Genomic DNA, 24,739 nt, shown 5'->3' with positions numbered 1-24,739 from the left:
GTCTTCATACCTGCATAGGCACATAGATTATAGCACCAGCAGACAACCTTGAATGCATGTTGTTCACATAGAATTTATTTTGTTTTGTTTGTTTTTCTATAGTGAGCGTGCTGGCATTAGAGACATAGCAAAATCTTTAGGGCTAGGCACAAATTTACAAGTGGAACTGAACAGAGGTATAAGTATAATATTGAAATCCTGTGTAAGGCAGCAATTGAATAAGGAAAATAAGCATCACTGTGTTAACAGAAAGGTGTATTTTCAACTATATAGCAATATTAGCAATAACAATTAATAGAAACATATAGTCTATATACCTAATTTTTATATTGACCTTATCATATAGGGAGACAAAGAAAGATGGAAGGATGGAAAGGATCTCGTTAGAAACTGATTACCAGCTACAACTTGAGTTGCCCTCTATATTATATGGGAAGGACAAACTACAACGTAAGTATCTCTCATTGACATCTGGGTGTAACACCATGCAATAAGTGTACACATTGTGATTGTCTGGTTCGTTGACTTGCACTGAATGCACACATTGCAGGACTTTGTAGTGGAATTGTTACAATAGCAACACCTTCAATTTCTTGTGAATAATTTTATGAATATTCTAGTATGGCCAGCATGGTGTCTTATCTACTTAGAGTGATCCATGGAAAATTGTATTATGTGTATGGATTCAAAACAAGTATTTGTAATCCAGTTTAAATTGTTTTGTTTTTGTCCCAAACCTTTGATGAAGTTCATGTATGAAACAACTTACAATATATTATTATCTTTCTTTTCAGTTGTAATTTATCCACTAAGGACATTTTTTGCCAAAAAGTGTCCCACAATTATCATTAATGACAAGGCAGACAACCCTAACAAAATCCTACCTTCTATATCTTCCAACACATTCATCAGCACCACATGATTTAAGTGAAGAGGATAAGGCAAAAGTCAGTGAAGATACAGTACAGTACATGTGGATTAATGTGCTTAGAATTGCTTAGTTCATGTGTGTATCATGTGAATTTTTGGATGAAGGGACTATAATTAACTTCTCATTGCAGATAATACATTATTCAATACGATAAAGAAGTAGTCAAGTTCTTAAATACTATTACATATCTTTGTGGAAAATGCACTGCCTGTTTTATTAGAGGTCCGATAAACTTGGGCGATGGTCGAAATAGTCACATGCAGCTGATCGACAAAACAATGAACCTTGGAGGACCTTCAGAAACTGTCTGCTAAATATCAAGCGGGATACACCCAGAATCAGGTGTCATCAAGCCATTATCTTTAGGGCACATTGAACTCTTGAAAAACTCTCAGGCTAAACTTCTAATAAGAATCCCGGAACTTATTATGTATCCTTGCACTCTAAGTAATGACAGAACTGCTCTAAAAACAGCAATTGAATTTGATTCTCGACTTAAAGAAAATGTTGGACTAAAAATACCCTTCAACATCAATTACCTGAGAGCAAATCCATCACCTTCTCATGAGCATCTGAAACAGGTTATTGTTACAGAGGCAATTGTTTCCTTCATTGCGATTTTGTAACTCTTGCTATGAAAAAAATTCTGTTTGTGTTCGTCGAGTTGTGATGATAGTTTGCAGCAATTGTGAGGCAGGCAACAAAACAGCCTTTGAAATTATAAAGGCCAAACTTACCAGATTGTCCCCATGTTAGAAAAAGTATCAAAGCAGCATTTTCCAATAAATCGAATTATTAGCGAATTAATCTGGCTGCAATTAGAACATTATGAAATTGTTCATACAAAGCCACAAAAGATAAATTTAGATAGATCATTCCAAAGAACGACCATGTAAAGGATAAAGATCAGCAAGACCGCTGTGCTTACCTTACCAACAGAAGATTTACCGATGAGTTAGAAATGTTGGTTATGTCTGTCCCACAATTATACCCAAGTTAGACAAATATTCATTGGACAATCAACTTGGTATGTATCCATCGCCTATAAGTATTGCTATTCCTTCATATGGTTGGATTGTCTTCTTGTCGTACGATGTGAAAAGTTCCGATTCAACTCTCTTCAAGGCCCAGCTTCGTAGCCCTGTCAACAAGACCTCTCCTATTGCCAGAAATCCTAAGGCCAAAGAGATCCATTGCTCTGATGGGATAAGAGGCTATGGAGTTCGTAGAGGGGCCGATTTCCATCAAGACCGTCATATGCAAACTCAGGAAGAAAGAAGACGTCATCCAACAGGCTGAGAAACTCCATGTACTAGCTACTGGAACCGTCGCAGAGATCAGGAGTAGATTGTTAATGTACATCCGAACACTGACGGCTAAATATTCCAAGAATCATGTCACCACTGGCGGAATTCACTTCTGGGATCATTACAGTCAACCCTCCCTTCTAGGCTATGCTATGCGTTACAACTGAACTATTATATGCTGCTGAGAAGACTCAAAAAGCTTTCCTTTCAAGTGGAAAAAGGTGTCGGCCTGAAAGGTGTTAATGAGCAAGTGATTTTTCAGTACAAAGCTGCCTGGCTTAAGATCAACAGTATGTGTCTTTGCAACAGAAACATTGATTTCTCATTGCCAAGGAATCTCCCGAATTAACGCAGAGAGTGGTGAATGCAGGTTGCTTGTTCCGCTTCTAAATCAACTGTGCGTGCTAACGACATTTGGCACAGACATATTTACAAATAAGAAAAAATCATCAGTGTGGCATCTGAGAGTTAAATATGTTTGTTGGGTCTGACAAGGAAGAAATGTCACTCTAACCTTACTTTATTATGTAAATAGTTAATGGCAATGCTGTTCACTTAATCAATGTATCAAATAACAAAACAAGCAAACAGAACAGGAAAAAATGCTGCTCTGTCTCCTTTCCGAGTATTTTGTCGCTGTGTTTCACTCTGAAGTTCAACGCCTTGAGCTTCGCATCCAATTCACTTTGCTGTTTGTTCATGTTCGAAACGTTGCATAGCAATATAACAATCCCGTTGGAGGTGCCAGTAATGTGGGGAACGGCAGGCTCGAACCTGTTCAGTGAGATCCCACAGAATCACAAGTGACATACCAGATAATAGTACAAATTATATTTAAAAAACTCACAATGATCTCGTGCTTGTCTCACAACTACCCATCTTTTAACACACCTAAGATTAATATCATGTCATTGGCATAGTTCGCGATATCTATAATATACATTAATAAGGCAATTTCCAACACTACAGCTTTTTGGACCATGTTGCAGTTTTGACACTTGAGTGCTGTCCCTTGAAGTTGGGCTGTTTTTCTCCCACATTTCATGCATGGCTGGTAATTTGAAATGGACTCTACACCTCAATGGTTGAAAACATTTGCATGTCTTCAACCACACTATCTGAAAAACTATCAACTTCTGCAGATAAAAACTGGCCAGATTTAGGGGGTGTTGAGGTAAATTGAGCCACCATTTTCCGCACCTCAGCCGTAGATTCTTGAGGAGATATGTCACACCTTCCTTCAGGACATCTACTGATTCCTCCCAGAGAATCAGCTTCACACAAGCAGTTGGATCACCAATCACCATTTCTTACTTTGTTAATGCTGAACTTGGATTATTTTTAGTTTGAATTTTCTTTTATCCAAATACCTTAATGACTTGCTTTGATAGTGACAAGTTGTTCAGAAGATGTCTGGTTCAGAGAAAGCAAGGAAACCCAACGTCTTAGTGACTGGGGTTCTTTTTTATGCTTGGTCAATAATGACATCATTATTAAACTTGGAACTGAGACAAATTCTTGTTATCTTAACTGGACTCTTCTCATCTTCATGTCTTGCAAAAGCTGGTCTCTTTTCTGAGGAGAAACACACTGTATTCTTCTGGCCCTCGCTTGTTTGCAAAGTAGCATTAAAGTACTTGCACTTGCCAAAAACAGCCACTTTAACTGGAGATACAGCATGGACATAGCATAGAACATCACTTGAAGCTTAAAGAAAGGCAGTAAAGAATGAAGTCTTAAAACTGTTTATTCATATAGATTAAATTAACGTCAATGCTGACGATCTAAATATTTTTGTGACTGGTAACAGCTTTTAGTTAGCGAAAGTTGGAGGCAATATGTGATGGATGATTACGGAAATAAATTATGGATTTTCCTACCTTTGCAGTGAACTCTACAAACGCCAAAGACGAAAACTGGAAAAGGAAGGGATCACTCACTGCGCAGAATATTCTTTATAAAACTAACGGCCGATATTCGGGGCAATGTTAGATCATTCCATTTCCGATTGTAACTATACAAAAATTTATCTAAAAGTCTCTGAATTGGACTCGCCAGCAAATGCTACAACTATTCCACAAAGGAGAAATTGCCCAGTTTATGTAGCTGAAATCCAGCAACAAAAACATTCAATAACACCAGTCGAAGATGTTACAATGTTGCCAGTGGTAAAAAAAGCAGCCTCTTCTTGTTTAGACTCCAAATTTCGAAGTGTAGCTGACGAAAACCAATCTGATGCCCAGGCAGCTTCTTGTGTGGCAACAACAACCCCATTGCAGAGATATACAAATGAGATGGAGAATGACGTTCAAAAGCAAAACCAAAAGTCTCTTCGTTAAAACAACAGTTCAATGACATTGATGTGAAAAAGCTAAGTCTTCGCAACTACCAGGTAATTTAACAGTTTGTGGAAACTGCCACATGAAATTAGCCATACTGTGAGGAACTGCGACGCTGAAAAATGTTTAGATGTTTTCGAATGTGGGTTTGAGAAGTTACACATGGGTGAGATTAATCGACTAAAGTTAAATCAGGAAATCAGGAAAGAGGAAAACATTCTCCATAATAAGATGGAAACTGAACTAAATAACCGACGATCTGCAATGCTAACTTTGCAGGACACACTATCTTCTCAAATAGAAAACAGGCTGCTTTGGGAAAACGGACCCAAATACCACACAGGAAGTTATAAAAACTGGTCTTTATTACGTAGGCATGTTCATCTCAAAGAAACGTATTGCAAACACAACTTCAGAAGTAAAATTCGTCCTAAACAAAATTCGTGTTCGTGAATCGCTCAGGAGCAATACGTGTTATTTTCTTTCTCATGAGTTTGCATCCTGATGGTAATCTGTCCCAAATCACATGGCTTATAGTTGATAGGGAAACATTTTGAACACCTTCAAACTGTGCCAAAATACCCCAAATTTCTGACAAACTGATTGACCCTCTCTAGAGCTTCTTAGCACTTCTATCAACTCCAAATCTTCTACGGACAGTACGGAACGTCTTCTTCCCCCTTAAACAGGCAATTGTCCCTCTGGGTTTTCGCTGCAAAATCGTCTCCATATTTTTAAATTGTATTCTGCGCAACCTTGAAATGTTGTGCTATATAAGCGTAGCCACATGGGATATTTTGCGAGATTCTGTCTCCGCCGCTTTCCAATATTTTATCTAATATTAGTCTGCGAAAACCTGGTGAAAGTGCTTTTCCTGACTCAAAAGTCCTTCCGTATTTATTACATAAAAGCTTAGCCATTTTGCTGTATTACGACAGGTAGGCGCAATTTCATTAATGGCGAGCTATGAAAACCTGCCTGGTAACATGTGGCTCCGCCCATAGTTACATGTCAAGTCGATGCTAAAATAACTAAAAAAAATGCATGGTGCACGCTCAATTGCAAATGGCGGTAAGATTATTTTTTCTATTAGAGAAGTTTCAGACCTCCTGTTTTACAAAGTATCATTTGACATATTAAATAGACAAAGATCACACACATCACATCACATTATAATTAGTTAACATTAAATTACACATCACATACATCAAACACAATAATTGAATTTATTTGACAAATAACACATAGAAATTACAGTAAGATTTTTTGAGAAGTTTCAGACCTCCTGTTTCACAATATCTTTCACATGTTAAAATAGACAAAGACCAAACATCACATCACATAATTAGGTAACATTACATGACAAAACAATAAATGAATTTATCCGACAAATAACACTATATGTATGTATGTATTTTGCCCAAAGTTCAAACAATGAATGTTCATCTTTATCACATTTAGTACATTATAGACATGGCTAGTATATACCCTCATTAATTGATGTGGATTAGTTCATGTGGATTACTTATGAATTGTTTGTTAAGCCTTTTCTGGAAAGTGGCATTATCGTCTTGCACGCTGAAAATCTCTTCAAAGAATACCCCTTTTACTGTAAATGCTCTAGAATTAGCTTTTTCTTTGACGAATGATTTGTAGTACAACACTGTAAATAACCAATTAAATGATGTTATTTGGAACTACCAGGTCCATGACGCTGAATGAATTTCAGTTGTCCACGACTGACAAGTAACAGTGTATCGTATTTCTCTTCCCGTATTAGTCTGTTTTTCCCTGCATGTTTTCTCAGTGACTTTTCTGCATGATTCATTTCCCAAAGATAAGTGCACGTCATAATTGTGATAATAATATTTGTCCAGATTCAGGGTGCCCATGCCTCCAAAAAGTTTTTGAACAAGAGTTTTTAATCTCTCCGACGAGTTTTTGCCAAAATACTAACACCAGGTTTATCGCACATAATTTCCAGGCTTATGACGGGTATTTCATTCTCCAACACCTCTACACTAATGCCATCACCCAGAGAACATTACACATGGTGCAAAAATCCTTTTGTTGCTTGTTCCTGAAATGAACATAAAGTTTATAGACTCTCTCTGCTTCATTCCTATGAGACTCGCTGATTTTTCGAAAACGTTTGGACTGACAGAGCTGCAGAAAGGATACTTCCCTCATTTGTTTAACCATGCTGAAAACCAGGGCTATGTTGGACCGTTGCCAGACGCAAAGTTCTATGATCCTGATGGCATGTCATCTAATGATCGTGAGAAGTTCTTTACCTGGTACAACGATCAAGTCTAGCGTCAATACGAGTTCGACTTTCAGGCCGAAATCCTTCGCTACTGTCGGTCAGATGTGGACATCTTATGTCGTTGCTGTCTTGAGTTTCGCAAACTCTTCCGTCAAGTCACAGACGTTGATCCCTTCGCTTCCTGTCTGACGATCGCTTCCTGTCTGACGATCGCTTCAGCCTGTAGCCTGGTTTTCCTGAAGATGTTCTTGCAAAATAACACTATCGCCATCATTCCGCCTTGTGGGTACAAGCCCAAGCAGAAGCAATCAGTAATCGCCTTAACGACGCTAACCTGGATTGCTGAACGCGATAACGTCTTAATTTGCCACGCCCGAAACAACAGATAACAGCGGATTGGTAAGTACCTCGTGGATGGATTCAACGTTGAGACGAACACTGTTTGGGAGATCCAAGCGTGTCTGTGGCATGGATGCGAAAGGTGTTATACCAGGACACCTTGAATCCTGTGACCCATATGACAATGCAAGATCTTAGGCAGCGAACCTTGGAAAAAATACAGTTCCTAAAGGAGAGCGGATAAAACGTTGTAGAGATTTGGACCTGGGACATATAGCGCCAGCTTGCCACCAAAGCCAAGATGAGGGATTCTTCGAGAAATTGGAAGTATCTGAGCCTTTGGAACCACGACAAGCTTTCTTTGATGGTCGCACAAATGCCACATGTCTTTACTTTGACGTCAAACCAGAAGAGAAGATCCGTTACATGGATTTCTGCAGTCTCTACCTGTGGTATGTATCTGGTTAAAAAACTTTATTTAAACTCAAGGGTGCTTATCACTAACCTTGTTAAGCAATTTTTTTTAGGTGCAACAAGTACGGAGAATATCCACTTGGCCATCCTCACATCATCACCGAGAACTTTGCACCAATCAACCAGCACTTTGGTTTGGTGAAATGTTCCGTTCTGCCTCCTCGTGCCCTATGTCATCCCCTGCTGACTTACTGCACTCAAAGTAAGCTCATGTTCCCACTGTGTCGTACCTGTGCCGACACCCTGCAACAAGAACCTTGCCACCACAATGACGCTGAGCGCACACTTCACGGAACATGGGTGACACTTGAGCTCGAGAAAGCACTGGAAAAAGGCTATAGATTGGTAAAAATCAACAAAGTGTGGGATTAACTGATGTTTACCGTTTTGAAGTTCCAATGCCTCATTATTATTCTTTTCCCTTTTCCAGACAAGTGGATTTCCAGCAGACTGCAATACAGAGGAAAGGAAAGCTCAGTATATTGCCGACTACGCGGAAAAGGAAGGCATTCAGCTGAATTCAAGAAAAATTGTGAAGAATCCCGGTCTGAGGGCATTAGCTCATGTTGAACTCTTTTTGGGGTAGGCGTATTCGCATGCAAGTCGACTGATAGTATGTGTTTCATCTAGGGAAATGTAGTAAATGTTTGTATGTTGAAAACGTTTCGTTTCTTGTTATAGCAAAATTTGCGCAAGGACCCAACATGACCAAGGTCAAAATCATTTCCGATCCAGCCGAATACTTTGACCTCCTCTCCAGCAACCAAATTAACGTCACCGATGAAAACTTCATCAATAATGATCAAAGTCCATTTTTGAGAACGTAGAGGAATTCATAGAGGCCAACGGAAAGACAAATGTTGTAATTGCTGCCTTCACCACAGCCCACGCCCACCTGAAGCTTTATGGTGTCCTGAAGCAGTTAGATCGGCGTGTCTTGTATTTCGACACAGACTCGGTGATCTACGTGTCCAGACGGCGAGTGGGAACCAACCACAGGATCTTACCTTGGCGAGCTTACTGATAGTTGGATGGAGCTCACATTACCACCTTTGTGTCAGGAGGTCCTAAGAACTACGCCTATCAAACAAACACAGTTGTGACCGTAAGCAAGGTTCGAGGAATCACCCTGAACTACAGGACCCAACAACACTTCAATTTTGATGTTATGTCCGAGATGGTGAGAGGCGTGGGACCTCATAATATAACTGTCGACATTCCATATAAAATTGTAAGAAATATGACGGGGAAAGAAATAATCACCAGCAGCGGGAAAAGGACTACAGGATTGTATATAACAAACGTGTTATTGTAAATAATTTTGATTCATTACCTTTTGGTTTTTAACTTTGCGTATTTTTTATTTTGTATGTAAATAGGAAAATTGGAATTATATCGAATCTTAACATCACTTGAGATAATTTGTGATTCTGGGGTGAGAGCCACTGATGGGTAAATGTCACAGTTTCGGGCCATAAGGCCACAAAAAAGGCCCTGCGGGCCATATTCGCACAATAACAGATATGAAACAAGGCCACAAGGCCTTATGAAAGGCCCTTTTATTAAAAGATAGAAGTTTTTCGAATTGTGAGTCATTTGCACCACGCCTCGAAAGCCTAAGGACTGTCCGATTTGTAGTAGACAAGCTTTAAAAAGATTAGCTAATCATTTATGTGATGTTCATGAAAATTCCGTTAAACAAAGGCACCCATACCTCTTTCGTGCTAAAGCTACACCACAGGATTTAGAAACAGTTCTGAATGATTTTTATAAACTGATTGGTAGCACTAAAAAGCGGTCAAAATAGTTTAAATAGTTTGGGAAAGTATTTCAGACCTCATTTTAAACATGTATTCTATACAGTTAACCCATCCATTCGGTCTCTTGGTCTCTGGTAGTACAAAGTCGGGCAAAACTACGTTTGTGAAAAACTTTTGAGTTATGCTGATGTCATGATAGACAAACCTCCAGAAAACATTGTGTATTTTTATTCTGAATATCAGGAAACATTTGGAGAAATTCAAAATTTAGTGCTTAGAATAAAATTTAAACAAGGCATACCTGACAATATTGTAGAGTTTGCATGAACTTATATGTAAATTATTAGAATTTATAATTACTATAGGCGGTTATGACTATAAAATTAGAGCGCACATGGTACTGAGTTTTTACTTAGTTCTGAAGCGACACAGAATATATGAAATAAGGACAAACTCTAGTTATACGGAGAAATAAGGTACAAATCACTTATATATATATATATATATATATCTTGTATTTGCTTCTATACCTTTCGTACATGTAATCATCTAGTTATGTTTAGTTAGTCACGAGTAATGTTATTTTGTCTAGTTTTACGTCCACAATTAAAAGATTTTAAACGCTTTGTGGTCAGTGCAAACAATTACTCATATCTACGGCGGAACAGCTACTCAAGGCTTAAGTCGAATGGTCGTGGCAGCCGTAATAGTAAAACTTATCTACATCTAGTGAGTTCAGGAATGTCAAACGTGGAAAATGACGAAGAGCTTCAAGAAGATCGAGTTGAAACATTGTCGGCTGAAACGAACGGCCGACCTCGACGAACTAGAGAATTAACAGAGAAGGGTGCAGTCTACCGTATCGAGCGATTAAGAAATAAATACTCATTGAAAAGGCGAGCTTGGCGTAAACAGATTAGCAAGTCTGGTTCTATACTGGCCGACGAAAACGATATAGCTGTCCTGCAAGATGAGAGAAGTCGAGTTGAAGCTCAAATGGAGAGCGTAATAATCGCGTATGGTACGTTGAAGACAGAAATACAAACGGACAAACTTCGCAAGCTATCAGAGACTCAAGAATGTCTAGAAGAAGAAACAAGACAACTTGTGGGACAGTTTAATGACCGGATTCTAGAGTGTCGTCGGGCGCAGTCAGACATTGCCTCAAGTCACTCAAGATTATCAAAGAAATCTCGTTTAAAGTCGAAAGCTGAGGCAAGGATGGCCTCTTCGAGTTCAAGGGCCCCGCCATCTAAGCCAAACGAAATGGCAGCTAAAGAAGCAAGATTGAAAATGGAATTAGAATTTATTGACTTAGAAGCCCAAAAGAAGTTAGAGCTTAGACGAATTAGAATTGCTAAAGAATTGGCAGCGACAAAGGCAGAAGCGGGTGCAATTAAAAACGAAAAATCGATAGACAATACATCATGTAATACAACTAAGAAGGATTTGAAGTTACCGCAGGAAGATATATCCGAAAACCTGTTGAATTATTACCTTCAAAGCCAATTTGACTTGCTGCAGACTTCTCAACCAGATCTCTCGTTAAATATAGCAGATGAAGAAGATCACACGAGAGCTCTTGGGACCAAAACATGTGAGCCTGAGATTTTCGATGCCGAATTGAGAGTTATGGAAGAAGGTCGGATTCAAAATTTATTGGAAGCTGGATGGATATTGGACCCACCAGTTTTGAATTCGCAATTACAATTACAAGACCATCCTCGGCAGTTCAGAGAATCCACTACCCGTGTTGTGGAAGAACCTCCTCTTGAAATCCCTTTACACCGAGAGACGAACGAAGTGGCGTTGTCATCAACATACCTTCAACGCCAACAAAGAGACCACTCCCCTCAAGTGCAAGTTGTACTAACGATAACGGAAAATTATGATCCTATCAGACGGCTGGCAGATTTAATCGTTGAACAAGGAAGTCATCATACCCTTCCACACCGAGAACCGGAAATTTTCAATGGTGATCCTCTTGAGTCTATTGTTGAAGTCAGGGTGAAAGAGCCATCTCATCCTCTGTACTACCTGCAACGGTATACTAGTGCAGAAGCAAAAGACGCTATCCGTGGGTTTTTGCCGCTCAACACCCTAGAAGCTTACCTCAAAGCGAAGAAATTACTTGCAAGTCGCTATGGAAATCCCTTTACCGTCGCAAACTCCTATCGTAAGAAGATTGATTTGTGGCCGAAGATACCACCAAATGATGGCAGTGCGCTTCGAAAGTATTCGGACTTTCTTCTTAACTGTCAAACTGCGATGGAGACATTCCGATACTTGAACATTCTAAATGACCCGAACGAGAACCAGAAGATGGCGAGAAAATTACCGAAATATCTTATCATGAGATGGAGTAGAGAAGTAGATTGTTGTCTTTCCCAAGAGGAACAAAATACTTCACCTGGCCATGAAGTAGCTTCGAGGTACCCTTCCTTTTCTCAGTTTTGTGTATTTTTGAAGAGAGAATCCAGAATCGTGTGTAATCTCGTGTTTAAGACAAAGGAGGGGGAACAGTTGAATGAACGGTCGCAAGTAAATACGGCAGATTGGAAGAAACAGGATGAATTTGGTAGTTTTGTAACTGGCTCTAAAGGAGTACAAAATGTTAATAAAATTAACGACAATGATGAAGCTCCTAGAAGACCTTGTTATAAGTGCAGGAAACTTCATAAGTTAGAAGTCTGTTCGCAGACTTCTTGGAATTCTTGAAATTGGACCTGAAACAGAGGAAGGAACTCATACAATCGAAAGGACTCTGTTTTGGTTGCTTGTCATAGGGGCATATAAGTAAGAACTGTCACAGAAAAGATATCTGTAAAGTTTGTAAGAAGTTTCATCCAACAGTCCTCCACGATAATTCTTACAAACCAAAGAAGGAAGCAATCCCGAAAGCAAAGGAAGGATCAGGAGAAGATCGTAGTGATTCCGATGAAGCCAGGTCATGTCGAGTAGATGTCGGAACAAAATGCTCTTCGCATTCGTTGATTGTCCCTGTCAGTTTGTATCATCAAGACGACATCGCAAAGACAACTGTAGTGTACGCAGTGCTGGACGACCAATCTGATGCGTGTTTCGTTAAGAAGGGAGTTCTGGATCATCTAGGTGTTGTTGGTCCAAAGGTTGAGTTGTTTCTCTCTACTGTACTTGCTAAAGAGTTGGTTGAAAGTCAGCGGATCAATGGGTTGGTTATACGTGGTATTAAAGAAAACGAAGTAATACCTCTTCCTAGAACGTATACAAGGGATGACATACCTGCAAAAAGAAGTCAGATAGTGAGACCAGAAACCGCCCAGAAATGGAAACACCTGCGGAAAATTACGGATCAGCTAGTACCCTATTTACCAGGGTAGAGATTGGCCTTCTTATCGGAATTAATTGCATACGTGCTATCAAACCAAAGGCAGTTACACCCGGTAATGGCGATGAACCCTATGCTCAGAGATCTGCACTTGGATGGGGGATCGTTGGCGCAACAGATCCAGAAACATGCAATGGGAATGACAGTGAATTTGAGACAATCTGTAACCGCACTTCCTGTCGAGAAGTCATCGGAGCACAAAGTAATACAGTTTGTCACTTTTCAACACCAACGAAAACTAAGGAACTGGTTTCACCGTCACACATTCAAAGGATGTTTGAGCTAGACTTTGTTGAAGCAGACGGAAGTGACGAGTATATATCAGCGCAAGATAAGTTGTTTCTACAAAAGGTCGGGTCAGGAATCAAGAAGGACTTCTCCAGCTTCTCGCGGTCTCTCAGCTAAAGAACTCATAGACAGTGCATTGTGGTGGAAGGGACCTTCTTTTCTTTGGCCATCCTTACCAATCACGCAGTCAGATGAAAGAATTAACGAAATTTCTGAAGATGATCCCGAGGTGAAGAAAGTTTGCGCTACCACGGTCGAGAATGAAAAGTCATTTCCCCTTCATGAAAGCCTACAATATTTCTCGGACTGGCATAAGGCAAAGAGAGCTATAGCCGTATGTCTTCGACTTATTGCAAGGAAACAAAACCCTACCTCAACGATGAGAGAATCAATGCTGCACAGAGTTCCAATAAATACTGATTCCGGAGTTCGTTTCTATGCACCAGTGAATATCGAAGAAATTCGTCGCGCTGAGCAATTTATTATCAGCAGCGTCCAAGAAGAATCGTTCTGTCAGGATATCGAATCATTCCGTAGTCGTAATCCGCGAGACGAATCGGGTATCGAAAGAGCAAGACGCAGTAGGACACTTAACAAAGGAAGTTCAATTCGTCCTTTGGATCCATTTGTGGACGAAAAGGGTATTCTACGTGTTGGCGGAAGAATTAAGCGAGCAACAGTCCCGGAGGATGTCAAGCACCCGGTTATTTTGCCAAGAAGATGTCACATAAGTCAACTGATTATTCCTTATTTCCACGAGAAGGTGAAACACCAAGGGGGGGGTATAACGTTGAACGAGATACGCTCATCAGGATTCTGGATAATTGGCGCATCATTGGCAGTAGCCTATTATACATCGAAGTGTGTCGTGTGTAGAAGATTACGAGCTACAATTCAAGAACAGAAGATGGCTGATCTCCCTTGCGAGCCCGCCGTTTACGTATGCAGCAGTCGACTACTTTGGTCCCTGGCTGGTTAAAGAAGGACGAAAGGAAGTTAAGAGATATGGCGTTCTTTTTACTTGTATGTCATCACGGGCGGTTCACATCGAAACATCTAATACCCTAACGACAGATTCATTTATTAACGCATACTGTCGCTTTGTTGGTCGCAGAGGTCCTATTCGACAGCTCAGGTCCGACCAGGGAACCAACTTTATTGGAGCGAGATCAGACCTTGGAAAAGCTCTCAAGGAAATGGAAGACAATAGGATAAGAAACGAGTTATTGAAGAACCAATGTGATTGGATCAAGGTTGAAATGAACATTCCCTACTCTAGCCATATGGGAGGAGTTTGGGAGCGCCAAATCCGTAGCGTACGAAATGTGTTAGTCGTCCTATTGAAGAATCATGGCCAGCAACTGGATGACGAACTACTAAGAATTCTTCTCATTGAATGTGAAGCAATTGTGAACAGCCATCCTCTTACCGTCCAAAATCTCAACTGTCCAAGTTCACCCGAACCTTTATCGCCGTGTAATCTTCTAACTATGAAATCAAGAGTTTTATTACCACCCCCAGATCTTTATCGCCGTGTAATCTTCTAACTATGAAATCAAGAGTTTTATTACCACCCCCAGGCGTTTTCCAACGCTCAGCCCTTTAGGCCTTAGGCCCCTAAAAGTGACAAATATTTCATTGCGCGCAGTGGATTAAATGCATTGTTGATTTTAGAGTGACCGATCTCATGCAAGGCTAAGCAAATGAATAAATTAAAGCGAGAAATAGGGCTCTAGCTCGCGTTGACGAAGCGTTCGTGGATGAAGACGGACAGGTTCGTAAAGTAAGACTGATGTTAGCAATGACACAGTTAGATAATAAAGGAAGGAAGACGGAGAACTGTGCATCTTATGTGGAAAAAACAATACATAAACTCGTGTTATTATTTAGACCAGTCGAGTAACAGGGAATTCCCCATCAGGAAGCCACTATACAGGGTGTATCAAAAAAAATGTCCCAAATGTAAAATTTCCGTTTTTCAGGATAATTTGCAGAATTTGACAAATTTTTGTGTTCCTAGAGATAGTTAAGACTTATCTGGTATACCTAGGCCAAGTTTGGTTTTTCATTAACAAAATTATGTTACCGAGGGGGGTGGTTCCTTTCCACTGATATTGAGAGGGCTTGCGCACGAAAATGTGAAGCTGAAATTGAGATATTATTTAGCTGTCTAAAAGTAGGAAAGCTTTTTAATAAACTGTCAAAGTTTCAGGAAAAATAATGCAAACTGGGAGCAACGCCCGACCCCTAAAAGTGACAAATATTTCATTGCGCGCAGTGGATTAAATGCATCGTTGATTTTAGAGTGACCGATCTCATGCAAGGCTAAGCAAATGAATAAATTAAAGCGAGAAACTGAACAAGAAGACGAAGCGATTTAATAACAAGATTTTTATTCTTGATGTTAATCCTCAACATTTCCACCATTTCTTTCAAAGCAAACTGCGGCTCGTCTGAGCATGGTAAACACTGAACGGCGAACCACATTTGTCTGTCCTGCCTCTTATTATCCATTTCGTTCGAAATTCTTTCTTGCAAATCGCCTACGCTACCACCGGCAAATCTAGGTGAATGGACAGACAAATGGTTCGCTGTTAAGTGTTTAGTATGCTTAGACAAGCCGCCGTTTGCTTAGAATGAAATGCTGAGGATTAACATCACGAATAAATCGCTTTGTTTTTGTGTTCAGTTTCTCACTTTAATTTATTCATTTGCCCAGCCTTACATGAGATCGGTCACGCTAAAATCAATGATGCATTTAATCCACTGCGCGCAATGAAATATTTGTCACTTTTAGGGGTCGGGCGTTGCTCCCAGTTTGCATTATTTTTCCTGAAACTTTGACAGTTTATTAAAAAGCTTTCCTACTTTTAGACAGCTAAATATTTTCTCAATTTCAGCTTCACATTTTCGCGCGCAAGCCCTCTCAATATCAGTGAAAAGGAACCACCCCCCGGTAACGTAATTTTGTTAATGAAAAACCAAACTTGGCCTAGGTATACCAGATAAGTCTTGACTATCTCTAGAAACACAAACATTTGCCAAATTTTGCAAAATATCCTGAAAAACGGACATTTTACATTTGGGACATTTTTTTTATACACCCTGTATAGACGATAAGTATAAATAAAAATAGTAAGCATATATATAATTATAATATAGAATAGTAAATAGATAGTAAATTGTAACCAATTTAGGGGGGCCATGTAGAGATTGCATGAACTTATATGTAAATTATTAGAATTTATAATTACTATAGGCGGTTATGACTATAAAATTAGAGCGCACATGGTACTGAGTTTTTACTTAGTTCTGAAGCGACACGGAATATATGAAATAAGGACAAACTCTAGTTCTATTTCGTCCTTGGACTACGTCACTAAGGAGTCATGTGAGATATGCGCACGCAGATCGAGCAGTCAGTTGCCCGCGTAGTTTTTCGAGCGAGCGGTTGTTTTATGCAAACGAAGCGGAGAAATTTAAATAAATTCACGAAAATTTACTGATATTATGTCTTCTGGCGACGAATTGGAAATGGCATTACTGGAAGAGAAAGAAACAGCGGTGTCGGAAGAAGAATCGATGCCAAAAGTGTTATCTGGATTGGGAAAAACATTGGAGACCATATCCACAGCCATGCTCAACATGGAAAAATCCATCAAGCGACTACAACCGAGCGAAACCTCTGATACAAATGGTGGACCAAAGAAAAAGCGACGTTCAGCCTCCCAAAATATAACAGAAACGGACGGTAACATTAGTGATGCAGAGGGATTGCTTTAAAACAATGAACCCGATGCCGACTCGGCAAATGAGGGTGTAATGAGTGATACACATGTTCGACTCGAACATGACGCTCTCCTGACAGAAATCTCTCCGGATTTGGAACAAGAAGAGGAGGTTGGAGGCAATATAAATCAGCAACTTGCTGATATTGTCAACAAAAGATGGTCCACGAAGCTTATTGACGCAAAACAGAGGGAAAAAATGGATAAATACCCTCGACCAGGGAATTGTGAAAAGATTGTTGTCCCTCGCGTCAATGCAGAAATATGGGACAAGCTTGATAATAAAACTAAGCATAATGACCTCCGTGCTTCCACCACACAAAAAATGCTAGCCAAAGTCGGCTCGATACTTTCAATGACGACTGATAAATTATTGCAAATGCGTCATGATGATTCGCCTGATATTGCCCAGATTATTACGATGAATACCGACGCTTTGGCATTATTAGGGCACACCATGTGCGACCTCTCTATGCGTCGACGCGACGCTATCAAACCAAATCTACATAAAGATTATAGTAGCCTCTGTGCTTCACATGTGCCAATCACAACGTATTTGTTTGGAGACAACCTCCAAACACAGCTCAATGACATCCGAGCTTCCAACAAAATTAGTAAAGTAACAGTGCCACATCGGTTTGATAAACCCAAACCATATGGCCGCCACTGGGGTGCTACTAACTCCAGCTCTGGAAGTAAGGCAACAAGGGGGCATTTTTTATCCCACAGCCGGCAGTGGAAACAGCACCCACCAAGATCCAGTTTTCAAACCAAGAAGAACCCAGCACCCAAGCATCAACAGAACCAATGACTATGGAGAAAGAAAGAGAGGCGACAGTTTTAAAAAATTTACAGGTTAGTAATTTTCAGACAGACCTTCCATCATTGGTGGAATATTTTACTAACCGAGTAGATAATTTTCAAGCTGGCCAATTAAGTCACAAACTTTGTGAGTGGCGCAAACTCACTTCTGATTCGGAAGTTTTACAGACAGTCATGGGGGAAGAAATAGAATTTTCTTCCTTACCTCATCAACTTAAGGCACCAAAAGCGAACATATTTTCCAGAGCTGAGCAACTTGTTATTGAACTGGAAATAAAAAGGCTTTTAAACAAAGGCGTTATTGTTCACTCTGCACATGAAGAGCATGAATTCATCTCACCAATCTTTGTAAGACCCAAACCTGATGGGTCATACAGGATGATTTTAAATCTAAAAAGTTTGAATAAACATGTAGTTTACCGGCATTTCAAAATGGATTCCATTTGGAATGCCATTAGGCTTATGAAGCCTCAGTGCTATATGGCATCTGTAGATCTAAAAGACGCCTACTATTCAGTGCGTGTAAGTGCCAAGCACCAAAAATATTTAAAATTCTGCTGGAATGGGGTATTGTATAAATTTACTTGCCTCCCCAATGGGCTAGCTCTTGCCCCTAGAAAGTTTACAAAGTTATTAAAACCAGTATACTCATTCTTAAGAAACAAGGGACATATTTCATCACCATATATTGATGATTCCATCTTGATTGGTAGCACTAATAGAGAGTGTGTATCCAATGTCATTGACACAGTAACAGTGTTAGACAAATTAAATTTTGTGCCTCATCCTGATAAATCTGTGTTTTTGCCAAAGCAAATAATTGTGTATCTTGGGTTCATTCTCAATTCTATAACAATGATTGTCTCACTAACACCAGAAAAGGCAAAGAAGTTGAAGTCGGCAGTCATTTGCCTTCTTTCTCAGGATATGCCTCTTATAAGAGAGGTTGCTCAGGTTGTTGGTCTGTTAATCTCTACCTTTCCAGGGGTTATGCAGGGACCCCTTCATTTTAGAATTACAGAGGGCGAAAAAGCTCAGGCCCTAAAACTTAATCACAATAATTTTGACACACAAATGCAGTTATCCAACAATGCAAAATCTGAACTGCAATGGTGGGCAGATAATATAGAAACAGCAAACAATCTGATCTATAAACCAGAACCAAATGTGACTATGTGCACTGATGCCTCAAAAATTGGCTGGGGATGTGCAATTGAAAATCTTAAAACAGGAGGACTTTGGACTCTGGAAGAGAGCAAATATCATATCAATTATTTAGAGTTGCTAGCAGTATTTTTAGCCTCAAAGCACATAAAAAACTGGTCTCAACAAAGCATGTTAAAGTATTAGTAGATAATACTACTGTTCAAATTACCTTAAATAAAATGGGAACAAGCCACTCACCAACGCTGAACGGTCTTATCAAAACTATATGGGACTGGTGTTTTGCAAATGATGTATGGATCACAGTTGCCCGTATACCTGCCAGGTCCTACAAAAGATCCAAAAGGAAGAATCCGAGGGCCTAGTTGTTATACCCAAATGGCCAACCCAATCTTGGTGGCCAGTGGCAATCCGAATGCTGATACAGTCACCCATCATACTTCCCAGCACAACATCAACATTGCACCTCCCAAGCAACCCATTGGAGAAGCACCCTCTCCACGAGAAACTAGTCCTACTTGTGTGTCACTTATCAGGGAACAGTTTGAAAACAGAGGCCTTTCGACAACAGCTAAAGAAGTCCTTAAAGCAGCATGGAGAACGCGAAACAATATATTGATACTTGGGAAATGGAAACATGATTGTAGTAATATCAATCCCTTTGCACCCACTGTTGAAGAAGGGATAAATTTTCTCGCAGACTTGTTTAAAAAGGGTCTTGGTTACAGTGCATTAAATACAGCACGTAGTGCTCTGTCCTCTATCATACTTTTATCAAATAACACCAACTTTGGAACACACCCGAAGGTTTGTCGTTTCCTGAAAGGGGTATTTGAAAGTCGACCATCCTTACCAAGGCACAATGATATTTGGGATGTTCGAATAGTATTATACTACCTACGAACTCTTCAGCCAACCAGAAATTTAACCCGTTGACGCTAAAACTGGTCATGATTCTTGCTCTTACTTCGGCACAGAGGTGTCAAACTCTTAAAGCCTTGTCACTTGACAGTATGTCGTGCGCAGACGGGAAATATGTGTTCCATTTTGAAAGACTGTTAAAAACATCTAAACCCGGAAAACACCTGGCGCCCCTAATGGTTAAACCATATCAGCCAGATCCCACGCTTTGCCCATTCAAGCTTCTAACAGAGTATATCGAAAGAACGCGGAGTTTAAGAGGAAACTCCCGACAGTTGTTGATTAGCTTCCAAAAACCACATAAAGAAGTGAGCACAGACACCATCTCGAGATGGCTGAAAACAGTTCTAAAACTGGCCGGAATAAATGATTTTTGTGGTCACAGTACAAGAGCGGCATCGTCGTCAGCCGCAACTAACACATCTATTTCTATTGATACAATATTAGAAGCAGCTGGGTGGTCTAACGCTCAAACTTTTCAAAAATATTATAACAAACCATTACGGTTGAGAGGACTTTGGTTCATCGTTATTACAAGCTTTCACAAGCTAATTATGCATTCTAGTAAAATTGGAATAAAGTTACTTCGTTGTTTGAGTTCTGTGGTAAATTGTTATCACTCGTGATTACAACACTTTGAACATCTCACATGACTCCTGACGTAGTCCAAGGACGAATAGATTTAAAATTAAACGAGACTTACCCTAAGTTGAAGTTTGATTGTAATTCTATGAGTACTTGGACACGGAAACTAAGGAGTCACCCGCCCATATTACACAATTCGTGTTTGGGTATATTGAGCTTGTTCCCTCCCTTTGAAGGTACTGTTGTAATCTCTCGTTGCGTTAAAAACTGACTGCTCGATCTGCGTGCGCATATCTCACATGACTCCTTAGTTTCCGTGTCCAAGTACTCATAGAATTACAATCAAACTTCAACTTACGGTAAGTCTCGTTTAATTTTAAATTATACGGAGAAATAAGGTACAAATCACTTATATATATATATATATATATATATATATATATATATATATATATATATATATTATATATATATATATATATTATATATATATATATATATTATATTATATATATATATATATATATATATCTTGTATTTGCTTCTATACCTTTCGTACATGTAATCATCTAGTTATGTTTAGTTAGTCACGAGTAATGTTATTTTGTCTAGTTTTATGTCCACAATTAAAAGATTTTAAACGCTTTGTGGTCAGTGCAAGCAATTATGGCGGAACAGCTACTCAAGGCTTAAGTCGAATGGTTGTGGCAGCCGTAATAGATATACTAGATAGTATTAATCAGGAAACACGCAATTTATATGTCATTGAGGATATGATGGGCAAAAAAGACGGAGTGATTTCAAAATTATTTACGAAAAAATCGCACCACGGTAATCTGAGTGTAATTTATATCGTGCAAAATTAGTTTCAACATGAAAAAGAACACCGAACCATTTCATTGAATGCCAGTTATTTGTGGACTATGGTGGCCCATTGTTCTCATAAGAAAATACAGTCACTATATTATTTTTAAGTGAAAAGTTATTAAAAAAAATACTAAATTTGAAAAAAAAACACAAAAATAGTTAACAGTTTTTTAAAAATTATTTAAATAAAAAAACAGAACGAAGAAAATAAAACAACAACAAAGAATTATTGATAAAATAAAATTAAAATAAAACATAAAAATTAAAATATATAGTTTGAATTAAACATTGAAAATAACAAGCAATTCGAAAGCCAAAATCCGAAATGAAGATGAAATTGAAACGAGATATCGTTGTAGAATGACTATGAAAACACTGGGCCACACATTGGCCCATCGTTCTCATAGTATTTCAAATTAAAACTGAAATAGTTTGTCACTGGCCCAGTATTCTCATAGCCTGCGACGTTTTTGGTCAGCTGCATGTTTCCCGCGCAACAAATATAAACAAGAAGCAGCAAGCCAATATGGCGGAACGCATAAGAAATCCAGATTGGGAAGAAGATGCTGAGTTAAAACAAGATTTGAACCGATACGTACTTCAGAATTTGTCTAGACGGGAGATATTAGATTTTGTTTCCAGGGATTATGCTCAGTATGCATGGAGTTTAGGTACTCTGAGCAGGAGATTAGCATTCTTTAATATTAAGTACGTTGAGTACAATACCGACTTGAATGATGTCGTGACGGCAGTACAGAAAGAACTCGAAGGGCCAGGTCAGTATCTTGGTTATCGTTCGATACATCGCAAGATACGGGAACAGCACAATCTGGCAGTACCTCGTAATTTGGTGTACGATTTAATGACCGAATTTGATCCAGAAGGCCTTGAACGAAGAGGGAATGTAGGGGTAAAAAAGCACAAAAGAGGAAATGCTGGTACTTTCACATCCATGGTAAGACTCTTTCTGTGCAAATGATGTTCATGTGGTTAAAATTTCTAGCACATAACATAAGGCCAGTTCCACTGATATTAAAAAAATTGTTTGCTTGCAGTAATTTACCAAAATAGTTTAATTATTTTTCCATATTAAATAAATTGTCTTGCTGTGGTTTTATTTATTATCTGGTGATGTTAACAAATTTGGTGTAATATTTTTCATTCACTGCAGGGACCAAACCACACTCATTCTGGAGATGGCCATGATAAATTACTGGGATACATGAATTACACATTCCCTTTGGCTGTATATGGCCTCCAAGATGCTTATAGTGGTTATATACTGTACCTAAAGTTATGGACGTCGAACTCAGATCCCAAAATTGTTGGAAGGTGGTATTTAGAGCACTTGTATAAGTCAAAAGGTGAGAATTATGTGCATGAATAGTATCTAATTATTGTGCTCTTGCAATGACATTGGCCCTGTAGCATAACATCAAGTAATGTCTCAATCAATTCCACATGTCTCTACACGGGATTTGTAGACAGCTCATATGCCTAGCCATGGAAATGTATGCCTTACAAATGCCCAAAAGGGGTGGGCCCTCATAGAATTGATTTGTATTTTGTATAGTTTTGGGCAAATGATAGTCGAAAATAACCAAAGGTTGGCAAGCTTGAAATCTTGACAAGCTGTAAGATGTGAAAATACCTCATTTGGTGGTGTGTTGAGAATGAAATGCCCCCCCCCCCCAAGCCCACAAATTTTTAAGGTTTTGTACTAACTAGAGTTTGAAGGATAAGTATTAGTACTTCAGGGAAATATTATTTAAGGCTTCATTTTTTACAAAGACTGAAACTGTGCACTTTGCAAACCCTAACTCTGTCTATTTCTAGTCATAAGTGATAATCTAAGACTTGACAAAGGAACAGAGACCGGGCATATGGCCACAATTCATTCCTACCTAAGGCAACAAGGAGATGAAGATATTAATGGAGCAGAGACTGTTCATTATGGTCCATCCACAAGTAATAAAGTATGTATACTATTTTGCATGTGGATTTAATTAAATGTGGTTAAGGGATAGTCCCTGAGGAAGTTATCTGCTCTATACAATATACAGATTGAGAGATGGTGGCGTGAACTCCATAACCGCTTTGAACGGTTCTTTAAGAGACAGCTAATGATGTTGCTGGAGAGAGGACATTATGATCCAAACAATGAAACTGATAGGTATGTTTTAAAGCAGGGCCATTTTGCTCAAACATGTTAAGTATAAAGTATGTTGTTGCTTCAATTGATTTGACCTCAATTGATCCCTTTTTTTACTACTTTGCACTTAGAAACTTGTTGGCATTTGTATATATACCTGTGGTTCAGAAGGAAATGGATATATTTAGGGAAACGGTATGGAATTCACATAGAGTGAGATACCAAAGACATACCCAGTTACCCAAAGGAATACCTAACCATTTATATTCATTTCCACAACAGTATGGAGCAGAGGACTGTGGTAAACACAATTTATTTGTGCCATACATGTATCTTTTACTCATATAAACCATTTTGCAACACTACTGACAGTGATTGACTTAAGTGTCATTGCATAACAGATGTATTTAGGACAGATAGGTATGGTCCTGCAGTATAGTTACCAATATTACGTCAAAAGCAATCATATTCTATATTTAAATATTATATAGGGTGATTATTCATCGATGATTTTAATACACATTTAATATTTATTACTTTTTCTGCAATATGAACAGGTTTGCCAGTAACACATCAAGCACTTGATGAAGTGGCAGAAATTTCAGGAGTGATGGATGTGGGGGATGATTTTTTGTCGCATAGTGTAAGGAGAGAATGTGAAAGAGTCATACCCAACATTGAGAATGTGAAAGCTATTGATGCTGCTGATACATATCTATTCCTGAAGGCTAATTACCAACAGCCACCACCACAATAACAGTTGGTTTAAAAGTCACTAGGCTGAAAAAAACCACTTTAGAAAACATTCAAGTTTTTCTTAACATTAAAATAAATACATCAAAAATGAGTACTTAAATCTTAAAAACTCAAAGTAGAATTTAACAAATGATACAATACCCATACCTGTATGCCTAATCCAAAAAATGGCCTATCCAGTAAAGCCTAACAAAAAATTCCTGTGGTCCCCTTATTTTTTCTGCAAACCCTACTGTTTCTTTGACATGCTTAAGCTGTTTGATTACTGACCCTATTTTTTTTGCTGGTTGTCTATTGCTGATTGCCCATTGCTGATTGCCCAGATATTGATTCTTGAAGTGTTTATGCATTGTGGCTACCTTAATCTATCACAGCTTACTGACCTTTAAGACAATTTACTGATTTTTTTTTCATAATGAGAAACTGAAACCACAGGATTTTTTTGTAAAAATTTGATGAGTGACACATGGCTTCACACGCAGCAATGCGTCATGTAACTTTGTATGAAGTAAACATGTTTATTTAATTATTTACTTGATTTTGGATTAGGTATGGTTAGGATACTCATGTATATAACCAAACCATAACTAGAAAGTTTTCAAACAGTTAATTT

General features: G+C 38.8%; 1 protein-coding gene across 1 annotated transcript; it reads left to right on the top strand.

Annotated features, from left to right (window-relative positions):
• Positions 1 to 21,744: 21,744 nt before the first annotated feature.
• Positions 21,745 to 24,127, top strand: LOC114535818. The gene is made up of 7 exons (XM_028557139.1): positions 21,745 to 21,813; positions 21,928 to 22,173; positions 22,390 to 22,582; positions 23,055 to 23,194; positions 23,282 to 23,391; positions 23,502 to 23,671; positions 23,928 to 24,127. Exons 1-7 carry the CDS (start codon positions 21,745 to 21,747, stop codon positions 24,125 to 24,127), a joined length of 1,128 nt encoding a protein of 375 aa, XP_028412940.1.
• Positions 24,128 to 24,739: the final 612 nt, after the last annotated feature.

The sequence above is a fragment of the Dendronephthya gigantea genome, unplaced genomic scaffold (genome assembly GCF_004324835.1).
Source record: "Dendronephthya gigantea isolate DGI-Jeju-01 unplaced genomic scaffold, DenGig_1.0 000126F, whole genome shotgun sequence".
Classification (NCBI taxonomy): Eukaryota; Metazoa; Cnidaria; class Anthozoa; order Malacalcyonacea; family Nephtheidae; genus Dendronephthya; species Dendronephthya gigantea.
Note: the sequence above shows the minus strand (reverse complement) of the source record. Positions and strands in the feature narration are given on the sequence as shown.

Bases quoted from the DNA above. Each gene is read 5' to 3' on its own strand.
- LOC114535818 (XM_028557139.1), top strand. From the start codon at position 21,745: ATGGCGGAACGCATAAGAAATCCAGATTGGGAAGAAGATGCTGAGTTA. The intron at 21,814-21,927 runs GTACTTCAGAAT...TTTAATATTAAG, and splicing joins AACAAGATTTGAACCGATAC to TACGTTGAGTACAATACCGA. The intron at 23,195-23,281 runs GTATGTATACTA...TACAATATACAG, and splicing joins GTCCATCCACAAGTAATAAA to ATTGAGAGATGGTGGCGTGA.